This window comes from Drosophila elegans, unplaced genomic scaffold (genome assembly GCF_018152505.1).
Source record: "Drosophila elegans isolate 14027-0461.03 unplaced genomic scaffold, ASM1815250v1 contig_183, whole genome shotgun sequence".
Classification (NCBI taxonomy): Eukaryota; Metazoa; Arthropoda; class Insecta; order Diptera; family Drosophilidae; genus Drosophila; species Drosophila elegans.
The window spans coordinates 3878471-3890562 of NW_024545550.1; the positions used below are offsets into that span (position 1 = coordinate 3878471).

General features: G+C 40.2%; 2 protein-coding genes across 2 annotated transcripts; both read left to right on the forward strand.

Annotated features, from left to right (window-relative positions):
• The first annotated feature begins 993 nt into the window (after positions 1–993).
• LOC108144979 (sialin) lies at positions 994–8439 on the forward strand. The gene is made up of 7 exons (XM_017270130.2): positions 994–1121; positions 5360–5424; positions 5733–5887; positions 6215–6757; positions 7511–7790; positions 7860–8101; positions 8167–8439. Exons 2-7 carry the CDS (start codon positions 5406–5408, stop codon positions 8323–8325), a joined length of 1398 nt encoding a protein of 465 aa, XP_017125619.1. The 5' UTR covers positions 994–1121; positions 5360–5405; the 3' UTR covers positions 8326–8439.
• Positions 8440–9210: 771 nt separating this feature from the next.
• Positions 9211–11683, forward strand: LOC108144977 (sodium channel protein Nach). The gene is made up of 5 exons (XM_017270129.2): positions 9211–9737; positions 9796–10532; positions 11190–11307; positions 11360–11469; positions 11523–11683. Exons 1-5 carry the CDS (start codon positions 9346–9348, stop codon positions 11660–11662), a joined length of 1497 nt encoding a protein of 498 aa, XP_017125618.1. The 5' UTR covers positions 9211–9345; the 3' UTR covers positions 11663–11683.
• Positions 11684–12092: the final 409 nt, after the last annotated feature.

Sequence of the window (12092 nt, forward strand, 5' to 3'; positions counted from 1 at the left end):
TATAATGTGAACATTATTTTTTAGGCTGGATAAATTGTTTACAAAGTTTGTTGGCATGTAAGGGAAAATATGCTTGTCATTAATACATGTTCTCAACATCTGACATCTTTTCACTCATAATCGCTGCTTATCTCAAAACAGGCAGTCAAATGCATCAATTAAGCTTTATGAGCTTGTCTGTTGGTAGAAGTCGGATAACCCGTGAAGATAAAGTACATTATATGGCATCCACACACCGTGAGATAGTTGGCCAGAAAGCCAGAAATGTGGCCATAAAGTCAAAATGTGCCGAGCAGCGGAATATATCGGATGTGTTTAAAGGGTTCGGATTCCCAACTGGCTACTCTGGAAGTAAAGTTATCCAAGGTGAGGAGTGTGATAAGAGCTATATTTAATAATAAATAAACCCAAGTCAATAAAGTGGGTTCTGTGCTTCTGTGGCTTTTCACTGTCATCTGCCAATTGCGCTAATTAAACAAAATTATGAAACAAGTGAAACGCTCAACTGACTTTTCTCAACACGTGTTTTACAGCGGTGTTTTTGAAAACTAACTAATGACTGGTTTTTTTGGCTTAGCCAAATAAATACTAGTATTCGCTGGTCTGGATATGCCCAAACAATTAGCAATTTGAATATATGGGATCATATATATTTGAATTATTAGTCATCGGGTATATTGATTTACATTTTAGCACGAATTTGTGATATTTTGTTTAAAAATTTCTCGGTTTCTTTTTTTTTATTGTGGGGGGCTCGAATCGCATGCGATTTTTTTGGCACGCTATCAGAAAGCGTAAAAAAGCCAGTCGACCGACAGTCGACGACGGTGAGCTTCAACCGTCGACAACAATTTAAACAATTTTTAACCGTTTTGCGCTGCTCAGTCGCTGCTGCTGCTGCTGCCGTTGCCGCTGAAACTGAATCTGCGACTGCGACAGCGGCAGGTGGAAGTTTTGCTTTAAATCGTCGCCCAAGTATATATGCCATTGGCAGTCGCCGATTTAGCTTCATTCGCCGCGCGACGTTCTCAGCAGTTTGATTCGATTCGATTCGATACGTTTTGTTTCGGCCGGCGAGCTGCCAAATCCAAATAAGTACCAACTAAAGCATACTAAATAAAGTGAGTTTCGGTACAACCTGACCACCCAGCCATTAACGCACTATTTTCTCGAACCTCTCAACGGGAAAGTCCAGTTTTTCGAATTTTGAATTGGCGTAGTAATTACGAGCGTAGTATTTGGCGCCACAACTCCATCCGATATTTTTTTGTCGGGGACTGTGGTAAAATTCCATGCAAAATGTGTGCCACGAAGAAGTTCGAGAAGAAATCATTAGCAGAGATCACCTGAGATGATGGCTTTGAGTGTTTTGTGATCGCGAATCGCTGTTTGTGCCAATAGTGCGTATCATTGCTAATTTTCCATAACAAATCAATGGGGGACGGGCCCCTTAGATCTACATTTTAGGTCTAGCTAAAAAGATATTTCGATTTTCAAGTTTAAAAAAATGTATTCAAAATATATCATATTTAGGAAAATTTCAACCGCTCAAAATTTATTACAAGAAATGGAGAATTTTAAAAAGTGTTTATATTTTTGTGCATAATATTGGAAAGTAAGACAACAGAATAGGCCGTTATTATGCTTGGACTGGCGCTTATTTCGGCTTCGACCGAATTTTATTTCAGTTAGCGAAAAATTTGCATTTCAAATAATAACAGGTTTCGGTTATTTGGATTCATTGAACCGCGACCACTATTCGAAACAATTTCAATTTGTTATGTTTCTGGCTTTCGGGCAAGTAGTGATCCGTGATCCGTGGGTTCCGCTAATTCCAGGCCTTGGCAACAACCCGGGAAGCTGTGACAGCCAAATTGTTGCAGTCGACTGACCAAACTAAGGATTTGTGGCTTTAAGCCGACTGATCGAAGGAAGTATCTGGGTTAATGTGCAGGTTTGGGTCTTCGCGAAATATTCACACAACCTACTGATTTATGCAACGATCTTCGATCTTCAATCTTCGATCCGTTTGCCCAATCAACTTATGTACATATATTTTCGAATCGTGAAATTATGAATAACTAGGGACAATATTTGACAGTCGTGATTTTTATTAACATGTGCCTGCAATATTCGCAATTGTCGCATTGATTTCGCACTATTCAATTCACCGAATAAATTGACAGGTATTTACAATCATTATAGAGTGTATATCAAACTTTTTTTTTACATGCGCCACGTAATTTTCCGAAATTTAATTATAACGTGCAAAAATGCAAAAACACAAATTATATGATTTCAATGGGAATTGGTGCAAAATGCCAGTTCGCTGGTGGGTGACTGAGGCTATGAGAACCGAAAATGAACAAAAACAATGATCTACAACAATAACTGCCAACTAACTGGGTTCATTACCGGTCTTGATTTGTTCGCCAGTTACGGTTGATTGCCGTCGACTAAATAATTTGCAGAGTTCTATGCCCAAACACACACCACTTACACCCTACATCAGCAGATAAGTGACAACAAATGGGACTTTAATGGGTACTCTGTTACTGTTACTGGTACTGAAACTGGAGGATCGATCCCAAGGGGAAGGGAAGGGAAGAGGGCGAGCAACCTCGAACCAAATACTCTATTTACAGAGTCTCCATAATATAGAGTCTTTGCTCGAACCATGTCAAGCGGTTATGTAAATGGAACGCATGTTGTGAATACCAAATGTTTTTGCTTCATATAGGGGCCCTTTAAGATCCTCCAAAAACAAGCGCTTTCCGATTGTAAATCAAATCATTTATCGGGGCAATACTTGTTAACACAGTCCACCAGCGAGGTCCACTGCGATTGCGGCTAATTGACGATTAACCTGACTCTAATGACGTTCGTTTACAAGCGGATGGCTAAATTATCACGACCATGTCCATGCGTCGCATTCGACTATAGTTTATCACTTTATGACACCTCTTTATGGCCCATAAATTGTCGAGCTGATTTGATGGAGTCAATGATGGTGGTTACTCTGCTGATAAAAGCGTAACACTGCAGATTAGAGAACGAGAGGCTGGCCCGGCATTAACTTAATTTCCCCATATAACCGACAAGGGGAAAAGCCACAAAAAATAACCTGCTTTTGGCCAAATGTCATATTTGTTTGCACAATGCTCTCGGTTTATCCAGAAACAGATCGCTGTAAACAATCCCGGCAATTAGCGGTTCTCCAACTTACTATTAAGCCCAAATTAATGCCGAAGGTCATTAGCTGCGTTCTTTGATCTTCTCTCAAAAGGTATAATTAAAAACTTTCAATTCACGTATTGCGAATCAATAATTCCGATCTAGTGCCCAAAAGGTGTTCAGTTCCGATTGTCTGCCAAATTAGTTTCCCCGAATCAATCTGCGGGTATTCACAGCCAAGTCACGTCAACCAAACCCCAAATCATTGCGAATTCCGGCGGGTCAAAGGGGTAGATTGCTTCTGGGTTCTCTTCTTTTGTCCATAGATACAGTTATCTAGTCGTAGGATACGACGATATGATATAAATGGAGAAGCTTCTATATTCGGAACGAAAAACAAGCTGAGAAGTATTTTTACTACCCACTGTTTGCATCTACTATATGTTATTTGTATTTGCGGGATCGTGCTGCTGTTAAAGATAAGATGGCGTTAGTTTAAATTGCAATTCCTTGGTTCCATTCAGTAGAATTGATTGGTTATCACGCCGTTTATAGGGTATACCTATATATTTATTGGGCCTCTTACCAATAAAACACATAATCGTATTTTATGATTTAAGGGGACAATTCACACTGTGTGTTGAGCAGGGGAAGTTCGTTTTTGGCACTATAGCTTTGAATTTTGGCCGGATATATATAGGGCAATAATCAAGCAATCCAACAAGTGTTCGACTTTAAACTCCCCATTTAAACTCCGCCATAATTCACAGCCCTGTTTATATGCCAGTACGCCAGTGTACGCCTTTATGTACGAACGTTGAAAAGCTTGTGCGCAAACATTTCTTTTGTGCAAAGTGCAGCGGGGCAGCTGTTTAAATGCTTCGATTAGCAGAAAATGCTATCGTAGCCGCAGCGTTGGGTTCCATCTAAGCCATGCTATCGCAAAAAACGTATCCCACAGATTGTCCCGGATAGAATGATTTGAAAATGGGGCTAGCATGCTGTCGAACAATTACCATATTTACCCGCTCAGCTTCCCCGAAACTCCGACACTTTCGAGGCACGATCGGCATTTGAATTTGTTATGTATTTTGTTTTGGGCCGTTACTCAATTTGCCTAAACGGGGCCACTCACGTGCCGACTCTATATAGTGGCAATTGGGACGTGCTTATAAAACTTGACAACTTGCACTGCACGCAGATACCGCCGAAAGCACTTTCGAATGATACGGTTTTAGTGGCTAGTACCCACACAAATGTCGGAAATGCAGGGCTAATTCTAAATAGACTGCTGCACTTGCAGTTGTGATTGTCGAGTTTTAGAAACAGTTACGAAGACATCTCTATGCAGCTAATCGGCTATCACTTTTAGATTGCACCTGAAATTGTAGTTTAATTGAGCTGAATTACTGAAAAATGTTACCTTTTAGTTATTTTGATGGGATTGTAACAATTAAAATTATATACACATTTTTTGTCTATTAATTTATATTGTTTTAAAACTGTGTTAAGAATAGCCTATGACTACTTAGCACTTCATTGTAAAGAATTGAAGATTTCAAAAGCCAAATGAATTATAACTATTCGTCTATGTTAAGTTATTGAAAGATATATATGTATTTAAAATTTTGAGGTCGAGAAAGATAAGTTCTAGTGCACACTAATAAATAAGAGCAATTTATAAGTTTGATTATAAATCTGAATTAAATAGTAATGATTCAGTGGAGTTCTAGTGATTAATTTTGTTTCTTAATCAACTTCAGTTGGGAGTTGTAAGCCTTACATTATTGATTGAAGAATAATTGCTTTTCGAATAACAATTAACGCTAAGCTTAGTTATTTTTAAACCTAATAAAATAAATTATTCAAAAGAGGGAGTTAAAACTAATGGTTATTTTATACAAAACCGATTATAAACTTTTACTTTAAGTTCCGATGGACAGCCAATTACCAAACACAACTGACACCGACCATTTAAATGATAATTTATTTAAACTAACAGGCGTCTTCGAGATCAGGTGTTTCCGAAAATAGCACACGATGACTGGGCACTTCCTAGTAACTCATTAAATTTATGCGGCAACAATTTTTTGGCAAAAGCCTCGGGCTTCGGGGAATACCCCTGAATTCGTAAGGTGATCTGCATAAGAGTCTTGCTAACAGCTTCCTGTTGTTGTCGTTTCAGCTGACACCTGACGCGAGCCACCGGAGCCATAACAAAAGCCGCCGAAATGGCCTTCATGCCATGCTGTAAGTATCCAAAAATCCAAATATATACTCCACACGAGTCATGTGCGAATAATGTCCCATCAATATCAATAACGACTCACGTGATCTTCGCTCGGCGGTGTGAAATCCCCTTAAATTCGTATCGAACTCAAACATTGAAATTCGCGCATGCGCAGTCCATTAGAGATCTGTGACCCGCTGAAACGGGAATTGGGATCTTTTTTCGATCCGCTAATTACCCTAATGTGCGGCGAGGGGCCTGTGCCTGTGCTTCTATCGAAAATTGAATAATGGATCCGTCAATAACCAATATTTGCTGTCGTTCGCAGTCTATGTGCCGAAGCGCGTCAATCTGGCCATCATGCTCTTCATGGCCTGCCTTCTCAGCTACATGATGCGCGTGAATCTCTCGATCAACATCATCGCCATGGTGGAGGACACCAGCAGCCACGAGAATGGAACGGAAGTGGAGGCCCTGCCCAATGTAAGTTCCCCAGGCTAATGCGTTAATCAATACCTTTTATTGAAAACATTAGCATTAAACATTCAATCTTACCCGATACCTCAAACCTTCCTAAACTAAGTACTCTCTAGGAATAAAATCTCTTATCAATTATCCTCAGAATACTGAAAACAGTGTGTATCTTTTACCCTTCCTATTTATTAATATTACTTATTTATTTTTGAAAATTCCTTGTACCTTACCTATATACCAAAAACTAGTGCATTGTACCAGCACTGATCCTAGTGCAATAATATAGTTATAGTGCTTTATATATATATGTTTAATTAACGATTCCATTTCTCACAGTATGGACCTCGGTATAACTGGACGCAATCGGATCAGGCCCTCCTGCTGGGTGCCTATTTCTACGGCTATATGATCACCTCCTTGCCCGCCGGCACCTTGGCCGAAATGCTGGGAGCCCGGAATGTGGCCGGATACAGTTGTCTGGTGGCCGGAATCCTTACGGCTCTGACTCCGGCGGCCGCGGCCTGGGACAAGTACGCGGTCTTCGCCGTGCGCTTCCTGATCGGCTTCCTCAACGGCGTGGTGTATCCGTGCTGCCACAGCCTGGTGTCCAAGTGGGCACCTCCGGACGAGAAGGGCAAGTTTGTGGCCTCGCTGATGGGCGGCACCTTCGGCACTGTCATCACCTGGCCACTCAGCGGAGTGATCATCGAGAACATGGGCTGGGACTGGGCCTTCTACATGGTGGGCATCTTCGTGTTGATTGTGGTGTCCATTTGGTTCTTCCTGGTGACCGATACTCCGGCTCAGCACAGCACGATCAGTCTCAAGGAGCGGGAGTACATCGAGAACAGCTTGGGCAGCACTCTAAGCAACAAGAAGGTAAGATAAAATTATTTCCTTACACTGACAAACAAAATGGAAAAGTGAATATAAATATCTGACTATTGAAATCTTAATTTTATATCAAACATTTAACTTAAATATTAAATACAGTGCATAAGGCATTATTTAATATTAAACTATTCAAATCAATGTGGAAAATAAAAGATTAAAAATGTTTCCTGTTTGGTTTAAATGCCTTTTAAATTTAAATAAGATTTGCAGATATTAGAATCAATTTCGAAAATAGTCAAATGATAAACTTGAAAGAATTATAATATTGTCGTATTTAAAATATCTAAAAATTGCAATGTACTAAATCAAAGTGAAAAATATTGAAATATTTTCATGTACCAGTGTATATATTTTCTCATTTGTAACTTTCCGAAGATATCTGAATTATTTAATTATTTATTTAATGTATTTTAGAATTTTTTCAAAATGGTATAAACTTAAATTCACTTCATTCCAGACATTCATTATTACATTAAGAGCCTTTTAATTAATTGTGATAAATTAGTATGATGTATTTATTTTATAAATTGGCTTGATAAAAAAATTAAAATAACAAAAAGAAAGAGGACTCAGACTTTGATATAAAAAATATATGTTTATGTGTGATAACCAACTTAAATATGATCCGATATAAAAATGTTTACCTTTTTGAAGATAAACTTTGAAATTAACTTAATTTGCGGTATCTTGACATTATAAAAGACTTAAATATATATATTTTTTTTTTAATTTTTGCAGAAGTGGCCCCCGTACAAGGAGCTAATCCTGTCGCTGCCCTTCTGGTCGCTGATGTTGCTTCACTACGGCAGCATGTGGGGTCTGTTCTTCCTGATCACCGCCACGCCCAAGTTCTTGAGCGAGGTCCTGGGCTTCAACCTCTCATCTGCCGGCTTCTTGTCCAGTCTGCCGCATGTGGCGCGTCTGCTCTGCGCCTTTGGATTTGGCGCCGTGGCGGATTGGATTCGTCGCCGGGGCTGGTTGTCCGTGACCCGGATGCGCAAAGCATTCTGTCTGCCCTGTAAGTGTCCTTGAAAGCTTTAAACTGAAAGTATTGTATAATATAATGTTCTTATTTCATCTGGCTTAGCTCACATTCTGCCTGGTGTGATGCTGATTATCCTGGCCTATTTTGGTCGCGATCCTTACGTTTGTGTGGCCATTATGACCATATCGCTGGGCTTCAACGGTGCCGCCACTGCCTCCAATTTGGCCAACTCGCAGGATTTGGCGCCCAACTATGCAGGCACGCTGTACGGAATCATCAACTGCGTGGGCACCACTCCGGGAATATTCTCGCCCCTGATTGTGGCCGCCTTCACGAAGAACGAGGTAAGTCTTGAGCACTTCTTAAAACACTTTATCAATATTAATACCCAATTTCCCTTGCCCCATAGAACACGATCGATCAGTGGCACTGGATCTTCATCATTGGAGCCGCTGCCTACATATTGCCCGCCCTATTTTTCTGGGTCTTCGGATCGGGAAAGATCCAGAAGTGGAACGAGGTGGAGACCACCGAGTCTCGCGAGGATATTGTCAACACAAAGTTGTAGTTTGTGCCCTGGCAATCACCTGTGATGTTGTGTTTTTAGTATTATGCCATAACTGCGATGCGTACTTGTTTATGGAGAGTCCTATTAAAGCTTTAGCCGTGTATTTATTATTAATGACAATGATGGTTTCATTTAGCACACGGCAGTTCTGATTCACGCATCAGGTGAGGTTGAAACCAGTTCGGCACAACGACCTTAGCCTGGTTTGGTAGAAAACACTTTGGCGAACTGGTTGCGCTTTTTTTGCAGAACTTTATTCAATTAGGCAGTCGGGCAAAAAACGAAATTGACACTCATTATTAGCCAAATGCTAATCAAGTTTGAGGACATTTCTACCCAACAAATTCCCGTTTTTAATTCCGAATTAGCTTCACGTCTATACGACTTTTTACTGGGCTACGAGTTAAGCCGAAACGCCATTTATTAGAAATTTCACAATAAATTTAGATTTATATTGGTTACTCACAGACAATGTGTGGAATTATAATATGGCTATTAGTGGGCTGTCGCTTTTAGAAGTATATCATAAAATTTCTTATATTTTTTTTTCTAAGTAGCCAAAATGGCAGCTTTGAAATATTTTGTAAATACATTAATAGAAAATTAAGAAAAACATCCATAATGCCATGGAAAAAACTGTAGTTTTGGAGACTTTCAACTAAACTTAACTTGCATTTATACTCCCACTTTTAAAGACTTTGCTATGGAAGTTTCACTGTATTTGTAATTATTTATTTTAATTTTTATATCTCACTCACAAGCAGGTTTAACAAGAAAAACATTATTTATATATTTTTACGGCTGTTCCTTTTTATGTGTTAAATAATTACTGACGAGCTTACAAGATATATATCATCGATTCTTTAATGAACACTAATGACCACAACAAATGAGATACTTTCTCCAGACAAGTTAGCCACTTTACCAACCCATAATTAGCACCCAAACTTTGGGGCATTAAGGACACCATACTTACCTATAAAAGCCTGCGCATTGTGTGTCATCACAAGTTAGTACGCAATGATAGAACCGGGAAAGTGGCCAACACCTGGCAAAAGGACCTCCGAGACCAGTGGCTCCAGGGAGAAGAGGAAAGAGCCATCTGTATGGAAGGATGCCATGATGGCCACCTTTTGGGAGTACACGGAGCGGACCAAGTTGAGCGGCATGTGGCTGATGCGAAGGAATCGCACCCACGGCCTGTCCAGGTTCATCTGGTCCTCGGTTCTGGTGCAGCTGCTCCTGCTGAGCATCTTTCTCACCCTGCTGCTGTGGCTCAAGTTCTACTCGTACCCCATCCTGAACACCATCTCCAATGACCTCTCCATCACGGACGTTGCCTTTCCGGGCGTGACCATTTGCAGCCCCAAGGTGGTCAACTCGGAGCGGGTGGATCGATATGTCAAGACGCTGTGAGTAGAATGGTGATGATCCCTGGGGATTGGGTCATAAGAGGTGTTTCTTTTTCAGCAAGATTCCCAAGGAGTACGACATTGCTGAGGTGATTGCTGGCTTTGACTTTCTCAACGCCTTTACGGACCAGAGTTTTGAGCCTCCGGCTCACGAAAGCTATCGAGCCACCGATGCCGTACTCCGGCTGAATAATGTGAGCACCTGGGAGGCGGCCATGGCCGTCAGTCCGGGATGCTACGACTACGTGAAGCGGTGCTTCTGGGGCCACACGGAGTTCCAGTGCAACCAGAGCCACGAGTACTTGTCGTTCATTCCCACCACCGCCTACCTGGGTCCCTGCTGCTCCTTCAACTACAATCCGCGCAATGCCAGCTTTGTGCCCTTCTCGGCCAACATCTTCGGCATGGATGGAGGTCTGACTTTTGTGGGTGCGGAGGGCAGCGAACGGAACCTCAACACCGGCCTCATCGTCCTGGTGCACCATCCCATGGACTATGTGACGCAGTCCGCCGCCTCGGTCACAATCACAGCCCAATCCGAGAGCTTCGTGGAGGTCTCGCCCACGGTGCAGAGCTCCTCGGCCGAGGTCCTGGAACTCTCGGAGCGGAAGCGGGACTGCCTCATCTCGGACGACCTGCAGCTGAGGAACTATCGCCAGGCCGCCTGCCTCCTCGCCTGCCAAACGGAGGCCATTGTGGAGAAGTGCGGCTGCCATCCGTACCTTCTGCCCATCGAGGGCAACAAGTTCAAGGAGTGCAACCTGAACGACACCTTCTGCTACTCGGACAACTATGGTGGGTTAGCTTAAGCAGACTTTTGCCCATATCTTTTCTGGTTAGCTGGGTTAAGGATCTATAACTTATTTATTTCTTACAAATTATTCTTTAACGAATTGTTCAACATTAGGTAGTGCATCCCAATATTCAATACTTAAACTTTTTTGAGAGAGATTTATTTAAATAGTAGTACTCAAACTACAAATGGCTTTCAAAACAAAAAACTCCATTTAAAGTGTTAAAACTAAAAACATTAAAAACCCTTGATATTATTAATATTTTTTCAGTTTATTTATATATTTAAAATACACCCAGAGGCTAAAATAAAAATACAATTTATTTCAAAAAGTCTTCATTTTATAAACTCGTTTTAAGAAATTAGAACTAGAAATTGTCAAAGGAAATACGGTAAAGGTGCATTAAAGGAACCATAAGAATTTTTTTAGTTATTAAAATATATTTTTAAACTGTTTATTTTTTAATTAAAAAATCTTTTATCAAGTTATGTTTTTGATTTTAAGAAAAACCGAACTTGGGTAAAAGATGCACGATCATATGTAATATTCTGAAATTCATGTTTGAAATTACATTTCGCGTTTTAAATGCATCAGCTGTAAAAACTGTAAATACTGTAAGACCAACTCAAATAAATCATCTTAATTTCCCTTTTTTCAGACAACTTCAAGAGCGTGCGATGTGACCAGTGCCTGCCCAATTGCTACGATGTCACCTACTCGACGCTTTCCTACAGGACGGATCTTAACCAGCACCAGTTCTCAGTGAACCGATACTAGTGAGTAATGATTACTTTATGGGATCCTACAGCTTAAATCCTTTCCCAAAAGCTCGCAGGAGCTGCTCAACAGCGACAGTTTCGTACTTCGGGTCTATTTGGCCAAGCAAGTCGTCCCCGTAATCCGGAAAGTGACCGTTATGTCATGGATAGGACTGCTATGTAAGTAAATAAATCTTTTCTATTAATGAGGAAATAACAACAGTCATTTTCAGCGGATTTGGGTGGCATTTTCAATCTCTGCTTGGGACTGAGCATGATATCTGTGGTTGAGTTTTTTTACTTCTGCACTTATCGCTTGTATGTCAATTATCAACTGCAGAAGGCTCAGCTGCCTAGACAGGCATGGCAATAAAATTATTCGTTTTTCTTCAAATATATCAATTTTTAAAAAATGTTACACTGGAATAGCTGCTTAAATAAATATGCAGGTGTTCCAATCGACTATAGCGAAAATTCAATATAACACTAGGTTGGGATTTTAACTTAAGGAAAATTCAAAAGTACGCGGCAAAGTCAGAAGCAGAGATATCGATAACAAGGTTGTCGTTGATATTTTATTGTCGTCATTTTGCTGAAAGTGTGACCGTTTCATCAAAATGACAAACATGAAATTTATTTCCGTTAGTTATTCTTTAATTAAAAACACAATCTTTACCAGTAGACTGATATCGAAAATGAAAAAAAATAAACAGGAAGCAAATAAATTATGTGAGAATGAAAAATAAATAAAGTAATAAATTAGTTTAATTAATGTTGTAACAGAAGTTTTAAAGATAATGCTT